The following is a 27,218-nucleotide window of genomic DNA, read 5'->3' as shown; positions in this document are numbered from 1 at the left end:
TCAGAATCAAAATGGAAAAGATTTGATTTTAGAACGTTTTTCTTTTTCAAAACCAAAACACCATTTAGCTACCACTTTAGGCCAGAGAGTCATAGAAATGGATTCTACCAGAGCCAAAGCTATACCACACCTTCTGGTACACCTTACCTTCTACAGAAGGTAACGTATGCCTTCCGTAACTGACAGAATTTATAGGATGGGTACACAGAAATCTGACTTCAAATGACAACAGTAAAGGTGATCAGAGCAGGTTAGGAAGGGCTGAGAACAGAGATCTGTTTTTTGAAGCTTTTTAAATCAAGAGAAGTTGTTTTTCTGGGATATATACATTAGTAAAACCTCTATTTTGGGGCTTTATAAACAGTACTTTATATTAGAGTACCAGACTGCACACGTTATAGCTCCTCTTGAGTGTACTCTACCAATATGGAAAGATCTGCTTTGCTAAAAGCAGAAAGAAAAGGATAATGTTTACAACAAAATGCTCAGAGTCAGTGTCTCACCCAAATATACACTGGATTCTGTGGCCCCTCTTGCGGCTTCCACAAGGTCCTCTTCATCTTCTAGCACTTCATTGTTCGTGGTGTAACTTGTGTCATCAAACAGACTGATTGGAATCACCTTGCCATCTTTAACCAGCCACGCAGAAGCGATTGGAGTGCAAAACTGAAGAAGAGAGAGGTAACTGGAAAATTAATGTTATATTAACTAGGTGTTATTATAATGTGCTTAAATTCCTTGGTTTAGTTTTTGTAACAGATGTAACAGCTCAAAGACAGAGCTTCACTTAAACAAGTTACAAACAGATGTGTGCTTTCTTTTTTTTTTTAAGACAACAGCACCTGGAACTCAAGATGAAAGACATCATCTATGATGCCATAAAGCCTCTATGTTTCTAACATTTAATATTCCATCTTTTCCCCTACCTGGTATTCCCATTCCAGATGTCCTCCTTGTTTGTTAAAAGCCATAACCTTCCAGTCAGCTACTGAGACTTTTATCACTGTATCTTTCATCATAGCCTCCTGCTCATCCACGTCTGAAATTATTTTTGTTTCTTCTTTGTTCAGATGTAATTTAAAATTGCTCTCAATGTATCCTGCTCTGTTTTCCATATCTGGGACGTAGTGCAGCTCAAAGTGGCCAACACTGAAATTCCACCTAAAAGAAAGAAAAAACACTTTGTAGAAACTATATTATATATTCCAAGTAAATCCCAAAGCCCTCCATCCAGAAGATTATGCTGAATTACCTAAATTTGGCCCATATTTTCATAGTAAACCCTCAGATTGCCAGATGACCACAGGTTTACCAAGAGAGGAAGCACTAGATCTCTAGCTATATCCAGAATACAAAGCAGAGAAATCTTATTTTCCAACACGATGTCGAGTTGAGAAAACAGCTGGGGAAGTAGGGGCAATGGCATTAAAAGTTTAGCATATGGAGAGGGCAGTTAAAAAAAAAAAAACATCAAGGAATACAGCTAGGTCTGTTTAGGTAGGAAAACATTACATAGCTGATGAAAGCAACAAGCATTTAGGAAGCAGCATTCTACATAAGACACGCTTCATTAATAAAGCATATTTTGAGGTTTATGGCTTTTGAGCTGGTAGAAGGATGATGATTTGTTGTTGTTGTTCTTTTCTTTTAATCCCCCACACAAGACTTAACAGAGGATTTCTTTGACAGGCACTTCAATGAAACCAGGATTCCTCATGTCCCAGGTTAACATACTCTCAAACAAGTATGACTGTATAAAGAACAGTTGTCTTGCATAGCCAAAGGCTCTTTAACTTCTATAAACCAAAAAATCAGGGCAGAAACTGAATTATTTTGATGAATTCTTATTTCCACCATACAGCCCAATGCTGTAGAAAGATACAGAGGGGAAACAACAGTAAATTTGTGTCTTGAACAGCAACAAGAGGGAATATACTTCTTAACAATATGCTTAGGTACCCAAAGTTTCCTAGGACCAACCAGGAGTCAAAATGTCTCCTTAAAAAATTACACCACTATGGTAAAAGTTGAGCATATTTCATATAATCAGTTGAACTTTGTTTATTAAAAGCTTCTCTTTCTTTGGATTAAAAATACAGAGCTATCCTGTGAACTCCACAGCAGCAATACTGTGTCACCAGGAAAGCATCTCTATTTCTGCCTGTAGAGAAGAATTCAGGTACACAAAGTATCATGGCATGTTTTCAAGACTTGGAGGAAAGAAAAGCATGTTTTTGTGACATACCCCTTCCCACCAATATCAGTCCCCAAGAATCACAGAATCCAAGATCTTTTAACTCTTTTAAGACTTCTCACCTGCTAATCTATTTGAGTTCTAATTAGCTTATCTAAGTCTACAGACATGTGTCAAATCCTGCTGCAAACAGAAGAGGGAGCAGGTGAACAGAGAATGACTAGTCTTCCTCTGAATGGTTGGGCAGTTATTTTATCTATGGATATATAACCAGCCTTTTAAACCTGTACTTAAGGAAGGTGGGTTTTTGTTGTTGGCTTTTGTTGCCGTTTTTGTCCAATGCGTGTCTATTTTTATAGAAATGCTAACGTATAAAAACCTGTGTGACGGCATTAGGGAAGTCAGAGACTGAACCACTTCTTACAGCTTGCAGAGATCAGAACACCTATGTTACGAAATTAAAGGAGACTTAAGAATAAGGCTTTTTAAAATGTCTTTAGTCTTTTTTTAATCAACTTAAAAAGAAACCTAAATACATCAAATACAACAAAAAAGCAAGAGTTACTACGAGTAGGTAAAGAACTGAAGCGAACCAGTAAGTCACAGAAGGCTTGTAAGCTGTCTCCTGCTGTACCAATCAACAAACACCTTGGAACAAACCTAAGTGACATTTGCCGTGCACAGTAGAGCAGTGAGACTCTTTTGATGTACACAAGGACAATAAAAGTCACTTTCATTTGATTTAGGGGGAATAAGTATGTGCAAGTATTTTTTCTAAGGATCCATAACACTGAAGTTAAAGAGATTTTTCAAAAGCATTGAGGAGCAAAGGGGTTAGGTGCTAAGTAAGCCTGTTGCGTTCCCTCGGTTAACAGTCCAAACTCCCTTACGCAATTCCTATTCCAATGAGAGTAAAAACAAGTTTTTAATATGTAATGCTTTAAGGATTTGACCTTATCTCTGTCAGACTGTTTCTGAGCAATGATCACACTTACTTCTCATTGCCACTGCGCGGTCCAACAGCACGGACTGTTTTCTGGGTTCGGCGTAAGAGGAGTGTGTCTTCCTGGTCTGCTTCATCGTCATCCCACTGGCGACAGCCCATAGTCGAGCAGATGTACTTCACCTAAGGGACAAGGCAAGAGACTCACATGCTTGGAAATCTGTAGAACTTCAATTGAAAAGAAGTAATAAACAGGAATGTTCAAAGCTAACAATTCTTATGAAAAGCTTTCAGCTCACAGGGGATTTGGAGCTCAGGTTTTAGATGCTCAACCTGATACGTCTGGTTTAACCTAAGTGCTTTTCAGAACTATAACCTTCAAAAAAAATCTAGGAATTCTACAGTTTGGGCCATCTTTAGTCAGTCTGGGATACCCTTGAAAAATATGTATTTCATATCATAAATTATAATTACATAGTTACATATTTGACTGTTCTTTGTATGTTCTTCTACTTGCAAGAGAAAATGTAGTTCTCTTTTCCCACTGTGTCTACGGACATAAATAATTTCTACAAGTAGGCTCCTGGCATAATTCTGCGTTCATGCCATATTTGCCTCAGCGTAACTCTATTATAAACTTCAAATCAAGTACTATTGATTTATATAAAATATAAACTTTATCTTTCAGTTAATAAAAGGGGATGAGGACCTTATTAACTCACAGTCACCTTGCAATAGTCCCAGTCTCACAACAGAATTTGGATTATATGGGCATTTGTATATTGAAAAAAGTTGGACGCACTTTCAGGAAATCTGAATTGACATATTGCCAAAGACAACATACCACCCAAACTCTCAATGAGGAAAAGTAAGGCACTATTTCCTGCATGCAGCACCTCTGCTACTGTAAGCATAAGCCTGGAATCAAAGCAAAAACCGAAATTTCCACTTCCTGAACAGTGGGGGGACGAGCAGTCTGTTGGTACAGTGCCTGTGCTATCAGCGTGCAAATCAAAATGATTTCATAAACTCTTGCTTTGGATCTAGACTCTTTATCATTAGTGATCACTATACACAACACAATAAAAGTCTTCTGCACGACAATATCTGATCAAAATGCACAAGCTGATTTTGTTTAAAGCAAACGCTGGAAGTTTTAAAATTTTAAAAACATCATTTTTATTTTTACACATTTTAAAAGTGCACTTTTTCTGATTTAGCAAATATCTGTTCTTTACTACATAAAGTATCTACAAACGTTTTAATAATATTTCACATAAAAGGTGGAAGAGAAGAAAGTCAAAGTCCAGAACTCAAATGTAATAAGCTCCTGCGCTTTTAGCTTTTTTTTAAATATACAACCAGTGGATTTCAGAGGAAAATACTTTCTGAACCAGTCAGATAGCAAGTAGTTTTCACATTAAGTTTTAAACTCATATGCCGAAGTTAAGGGGAACTTCTAGGAGGGAGCACACTTACTGGCAGCAACTACAAACCTCAAATGCTCATGTATGTTGAATGTTTTCAACCAGATACCCCTTGTTAGTTGTGAAAAGATTAAAATCTAGAAGTGTTAAAAAAACATGCATCATCTAAAACTCTTTGATACTCACTAAGCTGAACTGCAAAGTCTACTTCAGGCACAGCTATAGATATATAATAAAGCTGAACTCTTCCATTTCAGCAGCAAAGGGTCATTTTCTCTCTTTTTCCCCTCCTCCTCACTCACCTCCACTCACAACCCCCCTGTTCCTTTGTGCTGGTTCTGGCACTCTCCCAACCCCTCGCTGAGCTGACTAGATTTGCTAACCTAGCAGAAGAGCGTTCACTTTTTATCAGGTTAGTTTTGTGCTGGGTTAACTGGTTAGTTGGATCGGCCCAGCCAGGGGCAAGCGTTAAAGCACAAGGGACAGAGCAGAAGCTCACAGACAAGGACACTGCAGTGATGCTCTCAGCCATATCACCACCACTCCAGCCTGCTGCGTCTGTTTCCCAAGAAATTCAGCTTCTACTTTTTTGTGCTGTGCAGTTGTACACTAGAACCATAGTGCAGTTTAAAGCTTAAGGGCAGCCTTTGACAACACAGTGCTAGAAACGACGACAAGGCAACTTTTCAGGCTCTTACCTTCCCTGTGTATGAGCTCAGCCCATAGCTTGTTAAAGACTTTCCCCCAACTAAGACAACATCCTCGCCCAGCTTGTACGAAGACTCGAGAAGAGATTCCACTGTGAAAGGAACTGCCTCCATGCTCTCTCGATCCCGATCCCACTGGAAAAGGTCCCCATCCAAGGAAGGAATTATCATCTTATTCCCAAATACCTAGAAGAATTCAAGAGAACGTTAGCTACCATCTAAACACATTTTTAGCAAAACATATACAGATGGCAAATACAAAAGGAAGCATTGCATGAGCAAGTACAGTACTTTATATTCCAACGTCTTACTTCACAGTTGCGTATCCCTGTTCAAGGCCAGGCTGGATGGGGCTTTGGGCAGCCTGCACTAGTGGGAGGTGTCCCTGACCATCATAGGGGGCTGGAATTAGATGGGCTTTAAAGGTCCCTTCCAACCCAAACCGTTCTGTGACTCTACGGCAATCCCAACTGCAGCAAATATAAAGGGAGAAACATTCTTGAAGAGACTGAACAGTCACTAGTTGAGAAGCAGGCACTGCACGTTATTTGTGATGGTGGTAAGTTTAAAGACAGTGGCATTTTAGGTGAAGTTCTACCTTTTTCCACCCCTCACCGCAGCTGATTTACTTCTAAACACACAACCAACCATTCTCTCCAAGTCGGAAGACTGAATTTTGTTGTAAAATAAAAGCTGAGGCTGTATGTGTACTTTTTTGCAGTTAATGGCTACACCAGAATATCCACCCTCCTTTAAAGTTGACAGAGCAATTATCACTGACATCAGAGCTCACATTTCATTTTTGCCTTTTCAGACAGCTCAATCAAGCTTCTCCCCAGATTATTTTTTATTTTGTTTATATACAGTTCCTTTAATACTCTCTGGCTTTTCCTTAAAAGGCACAATAGGTCAAGATTTTTTCACCAGGATACAGTTTCATCCATTACACAGATTTTTCAAGGAGATCCTCGCTCGGAAGGATGAGTCATTGTCAATGAGTACTAAGGGACTTATTAAGGAACTCATTATCAGCATCATAGACCATAACTAATACCGTGGAGCCACGGTGGCGGTGTCCATCATGAACAGTGAGAAACTATAATCCATATGATCTTGGCTTTTGAGGATATGGATTAACATGGAAGATGTTAATGCTTTTTCAGACCCTCTGTCCATTTGGGCAATACCTTACAACATAATTACATTAAATCCAGATCCCTTACACATTATAAGTTGAAGTCTGTTCTTGTAAATATGTATTAGTCACTTCAAAAAAAAAAACGTATTCCTGCCAGACTGCAAGGCACAGGTTTGTATTGCACAGCCACACAAAAGATCCAGAAGATCTTTTATCAGCCATACAAAAGATCTTCTTGTTATGTGACGATCTGAAACCACATCTTCTGCATGACTGAAGTCTCCAGCATGAGACTTGTTATTTTCACTGGGTCACAGAAGAGCAAATGGCATGAGCAATATTGAGATTCACACAAACAGGGAGAGAAAGTCAGGTCTTGTAAGTGTGTGCATGTCATGACTAATCTCTTACACTGTTTGGTACACCTGATTCAGGGAGAAACTTCAGGTGAATTACCTGATAATGCTGGTGACTGTATCTAGGGTCCCTAAAGGATCCAAGACCAATGCTTTCTGGTTTTGGAAAGCCTCACGATGACTGACAGTAAACAATTATTCTCAGGATCACAACACGTAACTGAAGAGATAACAAAAGCAACCCCCTGAGTAGCCACGAAGTTCTTTACAAAGCTAAATGAAGTGTTCTTTCCTTCCCAGATATTTACCTTACAACAAAAGAAGCCAAAACATGTAGGAAAAGACATTGTAATGCAGCATTTCTTGCGCATCACAGCTCTCACAGCCTCCCACGTGGGGGTGGAGGGGTTATACACCTACATACACATGGCTCTATGCACACACTTCCAGAAATAAAACAACAAAAGCAAACATTTGTGCAGAGGGTCATTTGTAGAAATCACATGATTAGTGGAAAAATAAAGCAAACAAGGTTTACATAAACGTTCACGTTCAAGAGCAGCCTTGTGATCTTCAGAACAAAGACGTACAGATCATGGAAAATAGTTCAACAACAAAAGAAGTTGGCGCCAAACTTGCAGCCTTAACCAAGCTGGAGTATTTAGTTAAAACATTCAACACAGAGCAATATGATAGTGTTTTTTTGTAATACATTCTATCAGAAATGCATAATAGTTACAGTCAGAGCTCAGAGGCTGTGCAGATTACTTTGCGTTAATAAATCCTCTGTAAGGCTTCTTCCTGCAGGTGGTTCGGCAAGGACCTGAGCCCGACCTCCAGCTGGATCCAGAAGAAATTCTGCCGGGCTACCAGCCAGCTGAATTCATACAGCATGGGCAAGCTACGTGGGTGCTGCTGGGAGCCAGACAGCTACTTGTGGGTTCTGGCTTTTAGAAAAGCTTTCTGGAAGCCACAACAGCAAGGGCTGAGCACGCTCTGAGCACCACACTCCTTAGCATGCATTTGAGCAGGCTCCTTGCTGCCCAGGCTGCGGTGCAGACCCGAGTAGTGGGTGCTGAGCAAGGGAGGCTCTCAGGTAGCAATGAGCTCTGGTCACAGTGTGACACACACCACTGGAGATGTTTCCCTCGTCCCAAAGCTTTCTCTGCAAGGCCTGACCACTAAATCTTTGGGAAAACTTACAGAATATGGCAAAATGTTGGCCCTTTCTGGGAACACCACACCCAAATTCCCCCCACGGAAGTACGCTCCCAAAATGTGAGTCAAACAGGGTCACGCCTTGTACATCTTCAAGGATTTCCCAGGAGCAGGGCACTAACTGCTCATCTGATACAGCCTCCGCCCCATCAGCTGCAGGCGACAGATGAGACGGCTCTGGTTAGCTCTGCTGATCACCTGCCCCTGCTCCCAGCCTTGGGAGCAGCACATCCTGCATGACATTGGGAAGGCTGAGAAAAAACTGCTGTTGGAGAACACATCAGGAAGGCAAGCACAGGCAGCAGGAAGGGCTGTAGCGCTGAAGGACAATGCTGGGGGAGGAATGGATGGGGCTAAACTGAAAACAGATTAAGTGTAAGCTAGGCATTTCAGTTAGTAACCACCACAAGTGGGGTATTTCACATCAACTGGAGGAACAGAGGCAAAACCAAATTCCCCTTCTAAGATGAACCTACCTGTAAATGGGATTACAGGACGTGGCTCTGGCAGGGGACTGTACCTAATTGCCACAAAGCTCCTCTCTAACTAAAGTAGCTCTATTGTAGTTGAAGAATGGGGCAGGCATGCAGATGTGCCTACTTCAGGTGCACACAGGTAACAAAAAGGCATTTGTGGACACACGCCATTTATTGCCTTTTACAAGTGTGGTTTTCGGCGCTTTAAAGCACAGCAACAACATCAATTCCTATCAGAGTCCGGCAGCTCCAGCACCTGAGAAGCAGCAAAGGGACTTTCCTTGAAAGTAGCAGCGAGCAGCATCGGCATGCAGCTCAGGTAGAGGAATGACATCACCCCGTATCTCTACAGCATTACCTCATCTGCTAATCCGAGGAGTGAGTCACCCAGGCAGTCAGCTGCAAATCTCTTGGCACAGAAAATGTAGGTTACCACGATGCACTTACACATTCCTCTGATCTGTCAATGTAAATAGCTATTTGTTCAGCTTCACCGGTCAGCAATATGGCACATAATTGTTAAGTGGCTTGTCTTTCAGAAGTAACACTTAAAAAAAAAAAGCCCTACATTAACTAGCGAGCCCTAAATGAGACGCTGCTCTTTTTTGCTCATTAAAGAGTTTGAAGCTGAAGTTCTCCATTGGCTCGGCGCAGGGTGCTGCAGGCCTATCAGCGGCGCTGGCTGCTCAATCTCCAGGCCGACGGGTGAGGTAATGCAGTTTCTAAAAAGCCTTGACAAAAAAGCAAAAAGGCGTAACGATCCGAAATGGCATACGCTACCAGGGAATTTGCTGTCTAGACTCTTTGCTGGAAAGGAGGGCACCGCACGAGAGGGTCCACGACAGGTTGCTTCGGTGCAGGAAGAAAGCTGCTGATTTGTTGTAGGGGGAGGAAAAAAAGCATCGTGCGAACAGAGATCAAAAAGCTCCCCTGAGCTGTTTAACAGTAAGCCTAACATTCGTTTCCCATACCTACCGATCCTTACCATACGAAATATCAAGCATGCCCACGTGCAGACAGCTGAAAAAGATATGATGCCACAACAGTTAATATTGTTTTCAGCTGCGCTGGACTTTCCAGTAACTCCAAGGAAATAACTAAGCAGAAATAAAATACTTTCCTTAGAATAGGAAGCGTTAGGTCTTTGTTTTTCTAACACTTCAGCTTGTGGTTTTTAAAACTTACTCTTATCATAAGATATCACTCCTGTAAAAGCTTTATTCCAGTTACTAATTAGCTAAGACTAACCTATATGATCTTATGTGATAAGGGTACCTTTTTTGTCTGTTACAGTAATCTTATTGTAGATGCAATCACAAACAAGATCAAAGCCCGCATCGGGTATGCTCTTAAAGCTGCTTCCCAGGGAGAACTGTCTCTAAGCCCCTTTAAGATTTGTCTAGGCAACATTAGGAGCCAATTATAGCAGCTTCACTATAAAGGGTGGAAACAAGAGTTTGCACAAACGAATCAGGGAAAGAGCACGTAATCACTTTGTTCCACGTTAAAAAAAAAATTGCAGCAGTATAGAGATATCCCTACCATAAACTTTTAGAGGTTCTTCAGGTCACACACACACGGGAAGGCTACTAGTTTAGGTGTCTGAACTGATTTATTGTCTGCCTGTTTTCAATATGTATGCAGGAAAGTATCTGCACAGCTGCACTGGTTTATGACTTTCTTCCATTATAAGTGGCTATTTCTCTGCCTCAGTTTGGATTTCAGGATGCTTAATTCTGTTTTCCCTTCAGGTTCCTGCAGAAGTTCTGAAGCACAGGGTACTACACTGCAAGGATGACAACGTAGTATTTACCAACAGGAAAACCTTATTCAAAAGAAAAACACACTAGCAAGAAGGGATCAGCTAGAGTATAAGGACATACTTCTCTGCAAACTTTTTGCAAGGTCCACACCACTGACACTTCCTTAAGAAGAAAACAAAGACCCTAGCACAATATTCTGGGAAACAAAGGCTGCCCAGTTAAATTATTCCACTGCCTAAAGCATTGGTAAAAGAGCAGAGAGTTCTCCAGAGCACACACTGCTGTTTAACTAGCCAAGGAAGCATACAATTGACTGAAACGGAGTCCATGATTCACATCAGTCATATGTCAACTGACCTTCTGAGATGTACTCAAGGGCGATGAGGAAGCTGAAGCTGGAAATACCTACAGACAGGCTGTCGTCAGTGTCTTGTCATGAAAAACTTACTTTCTTGTAAATACCTCCACTTCTGATTCAGCATGACAGTTGTTTATCAGGTACATACCTGCTCCTACCTGCATCCTGTTTGTTAGCAAGTGTACGTGCTGAAAACATCTTCGAGATCAGGACTGAGAGAAGTGTTCCCTTGAACTTCTGGTGCACTGGTATTTGCTTCGCAGTTTACCGAAGCAGAACATGGCCTGCCTTCTCTGACAGGAAGGGACAGCCTGGGCCAGGCTGGCATGGCAGAGAAGCCAAGGCAATAGGTTTTTATCTCAGCCAGATTGTGATAAAGTGAAAAGGCATCCCAGCCTTCCAAGGAATAGTCACTGCATGAGATTCTAGAACCTCAGGATGACTTACCCAGAAACAGGAATTCACAGGATTTTTTTTTTTTTTTTTTAGTGTCCTAGCCTGGCCCCTACTCCTGTCCATGCCAAGATCCGTATGAAAGAAGTTTCTCTCTTTGCTCTTCTTTCACCATCCCACCATACTCCACTACCTGGTAGTTTCTACTTCATTTTTCATTGGCTAGAAGAGACTGGGACAAGTCATGAATTTAACTTTTGTGGCTGTGTTTATCATGAATGGTGAGTGCAAGGCACAGCCATGGAGCTGAAGCGATGTAATCCTGTGCCTAGGCAAGCACTAGAGAACCTGTTTGAAAACTCCTTTTTCCTGTTTCCTCAAAGCAACACCTGCAACACTTCTAAACTTCACTGAACAACTGCAGTCGGCATCTCTGGCACAATTCTACACTGCAGACCTTAAAACCTGATCAAGTGTCAGGACCCTGGTTGCCTTTTACACTACGCACCACAACAGCTCGAGAATGAAAGTCCCCTTGCCAGCGTCAGGGGCACGGTATCATGTTAGGCTCACGTTTGCCATTAGAAGAATTAGCCTTACCCTGTCCTCTGCCCTTCCTTGAGCAGCCACGTGGTGAAACAGAGGAACTAGAGCAACCGCAGCGTGTTAACCAGCCTGCCCCAGCTTCAAAAGGGATCAGTTCCCCAACGCCGTTCGCTGTGCGATCAAAACAGCCCCTTCTGAAGAAGGCCAGCGAACTAAAATACCACTGTTACTTTAATCACAGTCAAACAAGACTCGGGATTTTGACTACAGAGATGCCAGCCTGCCTCGCTGCCATGGCAACAGACTTTTTAAAACTGTTCTCCTTAATAATCAAAAACGCATGGTGCTTTAAGAACGACTTTATTTTGACATTATTCCATCCCCCTCTTTAACGTAGCAAGTTTTGTTCAAAAGAAAAAGACTTCAGTCTTCTGGAAGTGAAGAGCAGTCCTTTCCAAGGCATGCTGGAGCTGCTGCTACTGAGCCCAGCACTGAGGTCACTGAAACCAAGGGCACATTTGGGAAAAGATCAGTAAGGAAAGTGAAAATTACCCCAAAGCTCACTCCTACGGAAACAGGCACTGTACAGAAGCTCATTAGCTACCATGTTTTAAGATGTTTTAACTCCCCCTCGGCCCAAATCTATCTTGCAGGACTACACAAGCTCCTACAGGACCACTAGGAAGAACCTAAGTGAGATGCTTCTCTTAAGAGATGGGGAAAATGGGCAAAAACACCAACCCACATCACTTCGGGGGTTTAGGATTTAAGTCTATCTTTGCCAGGCCCTGTGCATTTCTTCCCCAAACCTGCCTGCACAGGGTTTTTTTTTTTTTTTTTTAAAGGTAAGGACGCAAAGTCCCTGTGTCTTGAAAAATGCAGTCACAGAGCAAGTCCTACAAGAAAAGAGAGCCCGATACAGGAGGATAAGAGAAGATGGCAAATGCAGTATCCTCGTTCAAGGATGCAGAGACCACAGAGAGGTTAGAGGACAGAAAGCACGAAACACGCAGTGACTCTGACAGAAAGATTAATAGGGTTACCTGTGGATAGAGGGTAAAGTCCAAATGAAAATCAGAAATGAGATGTCAGCAGCCGTGCTGCTAGAGGAATGATTTGCTAAACTGTCTAAAATGCTTAGTGCTTGAAACAAGCCCTTTCTTGTACAGGCAGAGATACAGGCTGCAAGTTCAAAACGGGTTTAGGGCAGAATAAATCGCTGTGTTGTATTTTGGGCAGCTAAGCTCCACATATCTAAGTCATCCATTCTCTGTTCTGCAATGGGTATTTGTCTAGGCATTACTAGAGCCGATCCACTTCCAACTCTGTAAACACCAGAAGCATTTAACAGACAACACAAAACATGCAGCGTACCATGTGTAATTAAATTACCAGCTACCATCAAGGCAACTAAACAACACGGACAGCAAGCTGATGATGAACGACGTTTCCAAGCTCTGCTCCAATGCATTTTGACCACGTCTGCCAGCGTGGCAGATGAAAGTCGGCCACAACCATTAGCCCGGAGTGCCTCTGTCAGAGAAAACTTTGCTGGCATTGTTTGAGGAAGAGCATCGCCGGTGATGCTCCGGGCTGAGCGCTCCGCTATCACACAAGCCACACACTTGTTATTCTAGCTCCCCACGTGCCCTGTAACGGAAGCTGTCCCCCCCCCCCCCCCCCCCCCCCCCCCGACATCGTTACAGAATGAGTTAGAGGACACGTGTCAGCACTTTATCAGAGCTTCATCAGTGCTAACTGCATTAAGTGTCAGCAAGAAAGCCACCGAGCTGCAGTTATAGGAAGCTGTTTGGTTTTTTTTTTAATTGAACGAGTCATTAAACTCCGATGATTGTCTTTGAAAACGGGCATTTTGATAAATGCATGCAGCCACTTGTCTAAGCAACAGATTTATTTGTCACCCTGCAAAAAACACGATGCTGCATCACATTAACCCCCCAACTCAGCTCAGGTATCCACCACCGAGTCCTCCTCCCCATAGACTTACCACTCCACATTAAAAAGTTCAGCTGGATTTTCTACAAAAGCACAACTTCAAGCTATCCAGATACTTAAAACCAATTACTCCCTTGCCAATGATATTCTGATCACTGCTTCTGGCCTTATTAAAAAGGTATTTTCAGGATAACTATAAATCATTTTTTTAATCTCACCCAGAAAGCAGAGGTTTATACTCAGAAATGCACGGGTAGCCAAGTTCTCAAAGCATGGCCCCTCTTCATCGCCAAGCTCACCTCGCATGTTTCCAGCAACAGAAAGAAAAAACTGTTTGAGTCATCAGCAATCATAATACATCTGTGTAGTTAAAGAGCAGTCGCGTCCATTCTCTTCTTGTAAAACACAGGCTCCGCTCCCCTTGATAGCCCTAATAAGCCTTCTCTGCCTCAATTGCAATTAGAATTTATCTTCCTTTGAAGTACAATTCTGGACACTCACTCCTTATTCATTATGAGCTTTTCCAGGACCATTTAAGACTCTTAATCTCTCTCTCTCTGCCCTCAGGCAGCGTGGGATCACATTTCCTTCCCCTGCAGAGGAATTGAGATGGCAGCTGATAACCTGTCACAGGATCTCTTAGCACACAGGATTCTCAGTTTTAAATTGATCACCTCCGACCTTCAACAAAACTGTTATCAGGCCCTGCATCTTGTATTTCATTTAGTACAGTTTAATTCCATTTCTATTACAGAGAACTTCTGTGATGGAGAACTGGCTTACGCCCCAGCCCTCCTTTAGAGGAACGATACCTCCCGCTCTCAGAGCATCTGGTGGTCCTACATCTGTCCCAGCAGCGCACAAAAGTAAAGATGAGCTACAGGACACAAGGAACTCTACTAATAAACTCTTCCAAACAACTAAAATTATACTGTTTCACTTGCAAGGAAATAGGTTTTTGCCAAATTAGTCATCTCGATACCAAGTCCATTGATTTAAATACTCTGCCTGCTTGAACTAAGTGAAGATTTGGGGATTTGCAACTGGTTGCAACACAGTAGGGATGCAAAACAATTTTGCAGCATCACTAGAAACTTAAAACATTTACATTCTTTGCTTTCTGGAGTAAAATTTTGCTGTAGTTTTGCATACTAAGGCACAGAGAACCAACTTCTTATTCCATGCTTATGGGAGTCTGACCCCACCACCCAGCATTTGCTCCTGCAAGCGCTCTTCCAAGTGCTAAGCAGAACAGGCTGCTTCTGCTGCTGCGTCCCCATGCCAGCTGTTTTAAGATGCATAAATACATATAAAGTTACAATTAACCCTAGTGAGAGAGGCAGACCCATTTGTTTGTAAGCAAAAAGCCAGGAAGTACAGAGAAAGGCATCTTCTCAGTGTGTGTGTAGTTTGAGATGCACCTCCAGTTGTTTTCACCAGTGACTGCTGGGAGAGCCAGAACGGATTTGTACAGGTTTGCTAGAAATTCCTAATATTCAGCACCGTAGTCAAAAGCTGCTGTAATAACCCTTGAAGTGAAAGCACTTGAACAAGTATGACTGACAGTCCTAAGTACTCCCCACCCATGCCGCAAGCAACCACATCTCAGCTTGTCATTGGATGGTATTTACAGGCAATGACTTAATTGAAAAAATAACCAAAGTAGAAAACCACGGGCCAAACAAAAACCTCGTTTTTATTCAGGCTAAAGTGCTGCTGCAGGGGTGCCTTAAGTGGTGGGTGTGATTTTCCTGAAGCTGATGTCACAAGATTTCTCTTTCAATGAGACAAATTATCTGCCCGCCCCTAACCTCTGGGAGGGCACATAAAAGAGAACCCAGAAATCACAAGTCAACATCCCCAGAGGGCATGTTGACCTCCTGTAGTGTGGGTTTTGCTATTTCTTCTGCCCTGAAATATAAGAGGCCAAAGAATGAGAGTTGTTGAATTCCTTCCTGTGTTCCCAAAGCAACCCAGGACACCTTTTGACCCTTCTCTGGCCACAACTGGGTGCAGCAGTTGCTTTATCCAATGCACAGTGAAGTCCAGGCAGATAATGCCTTAAAGGGATTCCCAGATGTTTGGACGCTTCACTGCAGAAATTCCTATTTCTTTTGGAGAATCAAAACATTGAAAAATTTAAAGTGTTTATGATGCAGATGAAGAAAAACAAAACATTTATATTGTGAACTAAAGCCTGTAACTAGTAGAGCTTTGGAGACTTTGAAGTCTTCCCCAGTCGTCTGCCCTAAGCATCACCCTGTCCTCTCCAAAGGACAAAAAAAGGAACAAACGGCTTGAGATATCTATGGATTCTTTGCCTACAGTGCAATTAGTTCTCAGCTGACTTCAGTATAAAACTTCTCTGCATCTCCACGTTTCTCTGGAAGAAAATAATAATCCTGGGCTATCCCACAAAGAACTGCCACTTCGGTCCAAAAACAGATCTCCCAGATTCCTAAGACTGTAGAAAAGCTTATTTTGAGCTGCTACGCTAAGAGCTTTTAGAGCAATAAGGATGCTGATGAATTTTACAATATATAACTCAATTATTTCATTTTTTCCAGTATACTGTGGCATGTTGACTATGACTCCTACAGATATCAGGCTGGTGGACCTGACATCTCATTTTGTCTCATGTCCCCAAACCCCTCAAATAAGGAAATGAGGTTCTTACTCAGGGATTAGTCTGTAACAAGAGACTTATGAGCCAAGGCAGTTCCTTTTACCCAGTACATATGATTTGAGCCACCCTGCCAGGCTGAACTCCCTGCAGCGTCCCTGACAGCGCACAAAAAAGTGTCAGCCATGGATGTATTTTTAAGCTGTTACTCTCACATCATCACCGTCAAGTATCCTACTTGTTTTTCTCCAGTCTCATCACACAGGAGAAAACAAGCTACCAGCTTTTTCACAGCAGTGTCTTTACAGATTATCCATCTTGCAGCAGGCTTTTTTCTGTCTATCATTTCTTCTCCAGCCTCCCACTGATCATGCACACCTCTTCTGGCCAGTGATTTCAATATAGGGGCAAGCTTACACCTAAACTTCTTTCATATGGTAGTATACAGAAAAAAGAAGCCCGTTAAGCAATTTAGTATTAAGCTATGCAGGTAAAAGAACACATCACCCTTGTTAGGAAGTGACAGCAGTCTCAACGATGTGTATAAACCCCTTCTGCCGCTTGAGAGGCAGCCCTCTATTTTAACAGGCTGATTCTCCCAGATGTATTCACTTCTAAGTACAGACAGTATACTGTATATTCAGTACTAAGTTTAAATTTAAAGAGTAAACAAGTGTGTTTGCATTAAAAGTGCACTTTTGGAAAAGGTGAGAGTCAAAAGACTTTACCCTAAACTTCAGGGAGCAATCTTTATGTGCAAGTAGCAATAAATCTTGAAGTTACACAGGGAAATAGTTTTTAAATTTTAATGCACAAGACTGAAATGTGGTCTCATACATTTGCAGCATTGGCACCCTGACCATGCTTGTACACATTGGAGCTTAGAGCCAAAGAAAATTTTACTATTGCAGTTACCCAAACAATTAGTCGTTCAGCAGACTTCCCTTTCTCATTGATCTGTTCGCATAACAAATGATGAACATCTCTCTTGTCAGCATCTTAAGCAGCAGTTTCAAGATCTGAAGTGTTTGACAGAGCTGCTGGAACATTTGAAATTTTACTACCTCACTTTTCTAATTAACACATGAGCTTCAGACAGTCAAGTTGACATTTTACAGTTAAGCAGAGGAAGTAACTATAGCTCTATTAAACACTCAAGTTTGAACTCCCAATGCCTTTTCTTAAAAGGCATTCGGAAATTGATTTCATGCTTTTGCACCAAGACTCTGAATTAGAGTTCATTGCACTCTCACCCAAAATAGTTTAAATAAAAAAAATCCAAAGGATTAAGACAGAGCAGCAAACACTTCCCTCATTCTGAAGAAACACAACACGACTCCAAGTGTAATGCAGAAGGAATTTCTCACCTGCCATTTCTTGCAAGATGTAGGTTAACAGCTTACATAATGATGCTCTTTTATGCAGAATATAATATTGTGGTTGCAAGCGCAGAGAACTCTTCTACCTCAAAAATGTTGGAAGAGGAAGAAAAAGCCTCAATAGTTACTTTGAGAGAGTAAAATATACCACATGCCCAAATCAGAAAGGAAACACTGAACTGGAGACAGACTTTGAGACCTTAATGAATTGAATATATTGACCCAAAAGAGTAGTCCCAACAAATTTAATGAGGCCAGCTGGTACCTCAAGAAGCCTCTAGATTCACTGCAGTATCTTTCAGGTGATGCTGACTGCAGATTAAACACATATATTGAAATGTATTAGTGTAGAATAATTGGAGTATTCATTACTTACATTTTTCTAAGCTTTATTTCTTCACTTAAACAAACGCTGTTTGTTTTCGTGATGGTAAATCTAAAAGACCTATGTTCACAACTCTTAACATCTTCCAGAAGGCCAGAATAGATTACTCGTAATTCACAAGTTCTCTCCTAAGGTCTGCATCTTAACTGACAAAACCTTGAGCCTTTGGCCACAGTCATCGAAATGCAGCAATTTGAAAGCCCATCTGAAAACGTCTCATACGTTTAACAACGCTCTTTAAAAGCGATGAGTCCCATAGCCTACTAACTTGTAGCCACAGAAGGGAACCGTATATTGCATGGACAAAGGACAATTTCTGCTGTTCCGGCACCAACCTTCAGTTTCTAAAGTCACATCACACTGCAAAAAGATCAAAACGCTGGCCAGATCAGTTCAGTCACAGAAATCTGGATTTGCAAGATGCAAGAACACTTCCGTAATAATAAATGCTTGAATTCTTGAAATCTTTGAATTTGAATCTAGGATCACGTCTTCGTTTTTAACGAACAATGAAGTTTGTATTTGCATAGATTTCTAGTGTTTGTTTTATACATGGCTGTTTTATTTTCACTGACCTCATCTCAAACTGTTCAGAGCAACAGGTAACAGACAAGTATTTCAAGTTACTAGTATTGAAAATATTTGGGAAGGACAGCAGTTCCAAGCAGACACTTTCCCCTTTACGGAGCTCTTTACAATTTTTGTAGTCCTTTCAATTCTGCCCTAGAATATAGTTTTACGAAAATTCTTCAGTTTTTTTCTTTAACAAAGAAATTTAAACAAAGCATATCTGAACAAGTATCAAAAAGTTGCATCCATAAATAAAACTCTCTCTCAGAAACAACAGAAGTCAACATTCGCATTAGTTTTGCAATCGGTCTCAGCGATGGTTATTAATAGTTCTCACCCTTTTGTTACCAAAGCAAACTAAATCTTTCATTAGACTGTTTCAGTGAAAAGAAGAGGTCACAAGAAGTAGACAGCACCACAGGCAAGATGCTCATGCAGTCTGAATGGCCCTTCAACTTCCATTCTCTGTTGTTCGTCAAGTAGAAGCAGGATATAGGACTGGTTATCAAACCCAACCATCCTTGACGGTGAAGGACCACGCGCTCTGCCAACATCACAAACTACCTCAGAGTTGGTGTATTTATTCTTCCTAATTGTAGGAGTGAATGAGTCATGGATATCACTTCAAGGCAGGAAGTAAAAAAGAACAGAAAACCACCTTCCTTCTAATTTCTAGCTTATGTTTACTCAAGACTGGTGGAAATACAACCAGTGATGGTGGAAATGGCACCAAACAAGGAATTTTACCATCTGAATTTCCTCATTACAGCTCATCCGCAAGAAATGATGCAACCCTTCCCCACTCCATACTTCACGGTGACCTTCAGTACTCTATTTCATTGCAAACATTTTATTTTATAGGCAGCCTGCTTATCTAGTATAAGAAATAATCTTTTGTTCGTTTGCTAAGTCACAAGGACTTCTGCTTTTGTTGAAGAGGAAAAAAAAGATGTCAGCACTTGCCAAAACACACTGTAGTAACACAAAGCAGATGATCCTGCTGTTTGCTCCAATTTACAAGCAACTTGTTTCCAATCAGCAACTGCACACAATTCTCAAACCTGGTTACATCACCTAGTTCGATGTTAGTTCATCTAGTTCTGTCACGTATGTCAATGCCAGCACTACAATGCTGACCCACTCCAGTTCGAAACGGAAACTGGATGTAAGCACCCCAAAGAAAGTTTGAAAACAGTTGTCAAACTTTGTCCATTCTGAGTTTGCTGCAGTATCTAACATCTGTTAAACATGGGAGAAACAGCAGTCATTTTACTATAGCAAATACATTGTTAAAAGATTTAGTTAGGAGAGATATGAAGCCTTACCTCCGGTTTACTGAGACTGGATGACACCAGAGAACCCGATCCGACATCTAGATCCCACTGTTTCCTCCCGCTGTTTTCTGGATCCAGCGCAGCAATCCGTCCATCCAAAGTGCTGATAATTACTAGAGATCTGCAAGGGGAAACATTCACAGTAAGAGCTCCAGCAATATATCATTTATCAGTTAAATGTTTTCTAAAGTTGGAAACCCACTGCATTAAATACAAAGTCAAGTCAATATATGCCACAAAACAGGATTTGATCGTTCCACCCTGACCAACAAGGGAGAATAGAAAAATTGAAGCCTGGGGCTGGATACCAAACAAGTTCACATGCTGCAAGACGCCTTCAGAGTTCAGTTCCAGAGCTGATTTCTTGTTCTCTCTTGCTCTCAGTGTTGCCACTGCAACATTGGATGAGATCTTCCTCTTTTTAGGTATTTTAGGAACAGCACAGACCCTATTCATTCCACAGGGATCTTTAACATGCCCGTGCAAACAACCCAAACCTGAAACGATTAACCAAGCAAGTACATAAAGATTAAGTCACACCTAAGTAAGTTTTCATTGCTTCTGGATGAAACACTGATATCCTTGAAGGCATTTAACGGCATCTCATAATAAAACAAGTCTTACCCAAGAAACACTCAGGACACTACAAACAACATCCAGCCACTACGGACAGCAAAGCAAGCAAATTGCCTTATGCACTTCTTTAAGGAGCCTGTGCAGGAACACGTGGCAACAGCAAGCTAGCTCTTGGTTTCTGCAGAACCCGAAGCTTATCAATTTTCTGACACAGCAATACAATCAGAACAAGCATTTCTGATCGGGCTAGAATTCAAGCATTATTTAAAAAAAACCACACACTTCACACACAATGAATGACCAGTGAAAAAACACTGACAAGGCACTTTTGAAGGGCCTTTTTTCCCTTGAAAGTTGTTTCGCTCTGACCCGAAAAAGCAGGGGACGTGCAGGCAGCTGGGGCTTGCTGCAAGCTCACCAAGTTTCAGAGGCTATAGGAGCAGAGCTCGATTGCTTTACAGACTGCTTGCACCGAGGGGGGCTGGATTTACTGACCCAGAAGGACTTTTTATAGACAGCGCTTTCAATGAGAATAAGGAGCTGTGCAAATAAGCCTGATGAGCAGATTGCAGGGGAGGAGGGGACTGTAGCGCTCACTCAGATAAGCAAAAGAATTGGGAAACAATAAGGGTCACCAAATTACTGTGCAGAACTCCAACCAGATATATTCACTTGTCCAAGGTTATCAGTGCAGTAAGCTGAAGTTTAGAGAGGAAATCATGGGGGCTATCGTTTTTCTTTAAAGAAGAAGAGCTAAAATCATCATCTTAAAAACACATTCAAGGGCAGCAACTCACATCACCTACAAGGGTCATCTAAAACATTCTGGTTTTACATGTAAAAGTAACCCATGCATTTTTTAGAGAACCCTATCCTGTACTATATGCATTGTATTATTAACAGATAGAAAATTAAATGCACCTTCAACCTGTACCAACAACAGTGCTGCGGCCCTCCTTTCTGGAGGCAGCCAAGCATCACATTCCTCCAAGCTGCTTAGTTTAAGGAACTCTTCGAAGAGTGCCACTTGTGCAAACACTTGAACAGAACACGTGAGTTTTTATGAACCGAGTACACTTAATTATTCCACCCGTGCAGAAACCACGACCGGGTTAATAACCAACCCGACTGCAGCAGACTCGCTGTTCCCAAGCACTGTCAACACGGGCTCGCACACCAGCAGCCTCGGACACACGTTTAACAGGGCCTGTTTGCGTTATGCTACAACAATTTATCCAAAGCCCTCTGGCACTGCAGAAAAATATTATTCCAAGTGGATCTACCTCAGTTTTATGTTGATCCAGCTGACAACTTGGTTATAAAAAAGGTAGAAACGCAGCTAGAACGGAGGGAATCTTGGCAGCGCCGCCGTAGAGAAGACAAACCCTAACGTCATGTGGTGAAATGTTTCCTACCTACCTTCTCCCATTGGTTTCCTTCTTGTTTTATCCCTCAAGTACGGAATATTTTATGCCCTTGTGCCTCACCTTTTCATATCAGCTTTCCTCACCAGATGCAAACCGCAGCCTTCCCTGGGAGTTCTCATTACTGAAGCCCTGCCACCCAAAAGGCAGGCTTCTGAATGACCTCGAGTCTCTCAAATCACGGTGCAACTGCTCCTAATTTTTAAGTTTAGCTGCTTTAGAATGGTAAAACCAGCAAACGGGCCTTTGGAGGGAGCTTTTGTACCAACAGCACACACTCCCGGTAAACTGGGTGACCAGCCCCTGCTGTGTACCTGGAAAATCCCCTGGGCACTTGGGGCAGCAGCACTGGGATGCTGGACTTCGTTTCACCACCTTTACCTACAGAGCAAACGCTTGGGTGAGACACAGGGCCAGGACCAAGCCAGCCAGACCCTCCGGGCTAAATCTTGCACCTGGCTACCTTTAGTCCTGCGTCTAGGTGCAAGGAAAATGTGTTTCTGCTTTTTTTTTTTTAAAATGAGTAACTCATTTTAAACAAAATAGTCATGTTTCTGGTCCAATCTTGGTCTTGCTCTTCAACAATATTCCTGCCTGTCACAAAAAAATGTGAGACTCCTTGTTCTTGTAAGAAAATCCTTGGTTACTTACTCTGTTTCTTTGTAAATTAAAACCTAAATAGGTTCTCCCCATCTCTGACCAACTTCAGCAGCTTAAAACCCTGTCACTTGAACACTAATTGGTTTAATTTCTGTAATTTCTCTACCTGTGCCCTACTCAGACTGATGCTTGCATTGTATTTTCTCACTAGCACGTCTGCTAAATTTCTCCCCTCTCTCTGTGCAATTCCATTGCTTGTTGCTTTGAGCACCGACAATAGGAAGCAATGACAGGAAAAAAAGGTTTTCCCATCTTTTGGACATTCTGATCAATCACTAGACTAATGGATTCTGATAAACCCAATTTAGATGGCTTCAAGAAGCTACTGCAGTTGAAAAAGGGGGAAAGCCGCTTGCTTTTTGTCACCCCATTGTGCAATCTTAGGGTAACCGTAACTTGTAACACCAAATTCTTACACACGCCAGCAGCATATGGCTGTGTGAAAAGTTATTCGGGAATAAAGACCCATCCTTTAGGAACTGTTACTGGTTCCAGACATCAGGACTGTAACTGCAATTACAGACATCAAAATCAAATAGCGATATTCTTGATGCATCTTCGGGACACAATCATCGAACTGCAAGGAAAGGAATTTCCTCATCAGCGAAAATGGTTAAGCCTGATGAACTTTATTATTCTCTGCAAAACCATACCTTATCACCGGCGGTATCAGCACCACCTCCTGCCTGAGGCAGCACTCACAGACTACAAGAAGCCTAACGCAGCAACCTAAGAGTTTCCTGAGACTTCCACCAAGGCAGACCTCAATTTTGCATACCGCCCCACACAAGACACCAACTGCCCGACCTAAGGTCAAAGGTAAAAAGGCCAAAACCCACAACCAGGATGTTAAGGAAGCGAGGGAGACAAACAGCAATAAGGTTGCAAGTACAGCAAGGTATTTGGTGAAAATAAACCACGAACCACTAGTGAGTGAATCACGTCCCATACTGCTAGGTAAGGGGACAAAAACACAAACACACACCAGCATTACAATAGTCTCCACAAGCCTGGATGAGGCGGAAAAAAATGCAACGAAATCACTCCTAACTCCAAACCAGGCAATGAGCCGAACTTCAGGATGCGTGGAGCAGGCACCTGGTAAGCAAACGCCGGTAAATACACACACATCTTCACCTTGTCTCCAGCTGGTGCTCCAGAACACGTGAGGAACCTGTGATGGGGGGGCTGAAAATCCCTTCTGGGCTCTTACAGGTGGCCCCAGCAGCAGGATTAAAGCAAGGGAGCAGCGCAGCACAGCACATACAGAGAGCTGTTATCACAGCTGCCGACAGACTGTGCTAATGCTATACAGCCACGTTTTATTTGTGCTTTGTCAATATGAAAAAGCATCTGGGTGTACTTTTTCTTCCCCCACACAGCATCTATAAATAACCTCCACGGTTGAATGAAAGTCTGTTTTCTAACCATTTCCTAGCCTCTGTCACTCACAACACGAGGTTGTTATGGAAGCACATTTATAAAGTTCCCTCCCAGAACTCAAAGAACCTGCTACAAACTTCTACCTCCACTTACAAAAGGCCAGCCCTGGGACTTCAAATCACTGAGTACAACCCATCACGAATACACCAGGTTTGGAGAACAGGTGCCCTGAACACAGCCCTGTTCTGCTTTACAGAAGCTCAGCACTCTTATTTACCTACGGACAGAGGAAAAGGGCCACACTAACACGGGAAGACGGAAACAGGACAGGAGGAACTCTTAACTGGCTTGTCCACCCGTCTCATTGTACAGAAGATTTGCATCTATTCAAATGAGTTCTTTTGGTTAGAAAGAGAAAGCAGAACTCATCATCGTTTAGGTACAATATGTACCACAGTTCTCGCTTCAGTTAGGAACAAACAACCCTAATATTGGCCTCAAAGTACACTTGGGGTATTACAAATGCAGCCACTTGTCAAATCTGAACTATAAACAGCTATGCCAACTTCACACCCTGAACGTTTGTAAGGGGTAAGCACGGTAACTCGCTAAGCACCACGCTTATTTTATTCTAGGGAAGAGAAATTCCTCAAAATGATGATCACATTTATTTGCCTACAGCAAAAACAGGTGGTGTTATTTTTTTTCCAGATTGCACTGAACCCATTATACTACGTGGATATTCTGTAGCTGCAGAACAGTTGGCTGGGGTGGGTAAAGACCTCACAAATACTGATGGAAAGAAAATCCAGGCAGGCATGCAGGTAAATACTACGGAGCTGGTGATATTCTATTTTCATCTGATGACAGCAAGTCTACCCCAAAGCAGCGATCAATGGGAGAACGGCTACATTTAATCTCAGGCTTAAGTTATTTGACTGAACATCTTGAGTGTCCTCATTTGATTCTAGTCATAAAACAGAAAGGTTCAGGCTTCAGTTATTTGACTGAACACCTTTAGCGTCCTTATTTAACCTTAATTATAGGGCAGAAATTTAATTTTTTTACGGATTTTCTGAGGCTAAATAAGTTTAAAAATCGAAAACGGCACAGAACGGGCAGGGTTGAAAGGAACCTGTGGAGATGACCCAGTCCAACCCCCCCCCCCCCCCCGCTGGGCGGGACCACCTAGGGCACGTCACGCAGGATGACACCCAGGTGGGCTTGAATAACTGAAGAGAAGGAGCCAACACAACCTCTTTGGGCAGCCTTTCCAGCGCCCCGTCACCTCACAAGACGAAAATTTCCCCTCACGTTCACCCAGAGCTCCTGGTGCTGCACTCTGTGCCTGCTGCCTCTCGTCCTGTCACCGCAGAGCCCCCCCCCGCCCCCTTGACACCCCCTCAGCCCCCCTTTCCCCCCCCTCACCGCCCACCTGCCGCCGCTCCGGGCTTCTCCGCCGCTCCCCTCGGCCTCCTGCTCATCGTCCTCCACCGTCACCTCCCCGCCGGCCGCCGGCAGAGCGGCTCCGGCCGCCCCCAGCGACAGGAGGAGCAGGAGGAGCAGCGTGAGGGCGGCCAGGGCGCTGCGGGCCCGCGGGCCCCGCATGGAGGGGCCGCGCCTCGCCCAGCCGCACGCAGCCCCCCCCCCACCCCGGCCCGTCCCGCTCCCCGCCGCCGCCGCCGCGAAATGGGCGCCCGCCGCTGGCCCGCCCGCCCCGCCACGTCCCGAGGCCCCGCCCCGCCAGGGAAGGAGGGTGGTGATTGGGCGGGAGGAGCGTCGCTCAGCGCGCCTCTCGGTTGTTATTGGTGGAGAGGGTGGAGGGGGAGGGAGGGAGGGGGGTGTTTGTCAACACGGCCGCAGGGCCAATCGGTGGCGCGGCGCGCTGGCCAATCAGAAGAGCATGATTCACCGAGCCGCTCGCTGATTGGCGAAGCCGCGTCGCCACGTGTGTTGCTGAGTGGAGGAGCCGGGCCGCGCGGCCCCGCCCCTTCCCGGCCGGGCCGGTGACGTGGCTGTTGCTGCCGTGGGCCGGCAGGGCGGGGCCAGCGGCGCGTACCAAGCGGCGAGCGGGACGGGGGGGAGCGGGACGGGGAGAGGCTGAGAGGGGGCTCCCCCCGGGCGGAGCGGAATGGGCGCGTCCGGCGGGAGGGCGGGGCTGGGCCCGGGGCGGGGGGGGGGGCGAGGGGGCACTGAGGGTGTCTGGGGGGGGGGTGAGGGGAGGTTGGGGGGGGGTTTGGGGCATCTGGGGAGCACTGGGGGGGTCTGGGGAGGGTCTGAGGGGGTCTGGGGGGGTCTGAGGGGGTCTAGGGGGGTTCTGAGGGGGTCTAGGGGGGGTCTGAGGGGTCTAGGGGGTGCTGGGGGGGGTCTGGGGGGTATTGGAGGAGTACTGGGGGTACTGAGGGGGAGCTGAGGGGGCCTGGTGGCCTTGGGGGGGTACTGAGGGGGTAGTCTGGGGGGATAATGAGGGGTACTGAGGGGGTCCGGGGGGGTACTGAGGGGGTCCGGGGGTATTGGAGGAGTACTGGGGGTGTTGAGGGTGTCTGGGGTGTACTGGGTGGTACTGGGGGGGTCTGGGGGGTACTGAAGGGGCCTGGGACGCCCCTGCTGTGGGGAGAGACTGGGAGAGCTGGGGCTGCTCTGCCTGGGGAAGGGGAGGCCCAGGGGGTCCCGTCCACGTCCATAAGCACCCGAGGGGAGGCTGCAGAGAGCACGGGGCCAGGCCAGGAGGCACCGGGCAGAGCCTGGATGTGGCAGACCTTTTATCATCTTTGTAATAAACGAAGTTAGATACGAACCTCTTTGTTTCTTACTGTAAGGCCGTCTCGCCCAGCCCTTAAAAGACACTTTGTCACCCCTCGCCTTTTCCGTTTTTTCAGAGCGCAGCGTTTCAGAGCAGGGTGCCACGTTTCATCCGTATCCAGGGATAGGAAAGGCTCTAGCATGGCCCTAGGTGTGCTTCCCCTTTGTGTAGAGGAAAAGGCTGAATGTAGGCCGTTTGTGATCGTACAGCCGTGAGCTTTTCTTCCCGTAAGCCTGCGGTCCCAGCCAGCCACCGCCGCCACACCACGGTCCCCGTGGCTCTGTACAGGTGTGTACCTGAGATGCACGGCTTTGTGTCTGGCTGCCTTACCATAAAGTCACTTTATCTGGACCCAGCTTACCACATCGTGAAAGCGGCTCTCATCGTCCTGGTTGTACCGCCTGCCAATGTGGATGTCAACCGCAAATTGTATTAGGAGTGATTTTAAATTTACTTCCAAGTGACTAATGGAAATATTGACTATGTACGTGTGTAGGACTGATCTGGGAGGGACCCCATTAGAAGTGGCCTTAACTCATTGTTTTATAACCAATTCTAAAAAAGATCCATGTGCCCAGTGTTTGATATATGCTTAATTGATGTTGT

At 43.9% G+C, this 27,218-nt stretch overlaps 1 protein-coding gene across 1 annotated transcript in view; it reads right to left on the bottom strand.

Moving 5' to 3' along the window:
- EIF2AK3 (eukaryotic translation initiation factor 2 alpha kinase 3) overlaps window positions 1-25,495 on the bottom strand; it is a 43,996-nt gene extending 18,501 nt beyond the window's left edge. The window contains exons 1-6 of the mRNA XM_066995546.1: window positions 25,245-25,495; window positions 19,758-19,887; window positions 5,263-5,457; window positions 3,190-3,320; window positions 927-1,161; window positions 504-666 (exon numbers count right to left, since the gene is read on the bottom strand). Coding sequence (XP_066851647.1) covers window positions 504-666; window positions 927-1,161; window positions 3,190-3,320; window positions 5,263-5,457; window positions 19,758-19,887; window positions 25,245-25,417 — 1,027 coding nt within the window. The 5' untranslated portion in view covers window positions 25,418-25,495. The remainder of the gene's footprint in view (window positions 1-503; window positions 667-926; window positions 1,162-3,189; window positions 3,321-5,262; window positions 5,458-19,757; window positions 19,888-25,244) is intronic.
- Between the last annotated feature and the right edge of the window lie 1,723 nt (window positions 25,496-27,218).

The sequence above is a fragment of the Anser cygnoides genome, chromosome 4 (genome assembly GCF_040182565.1).
Source record: "Anser cygnoides isolate HZ-2024a breed goose chromosome 4, Taihu_goose_T2T_genome, whole genome shotgun sequence".
NCBI lineage: Eukaryota > Metazoa > Chordata > Aves > Anseriformes > Anatidae > Anser > Anser cygnoides.
This window is presented reverse-complemented; position numbering and strand designations above follow the sequence as displayed.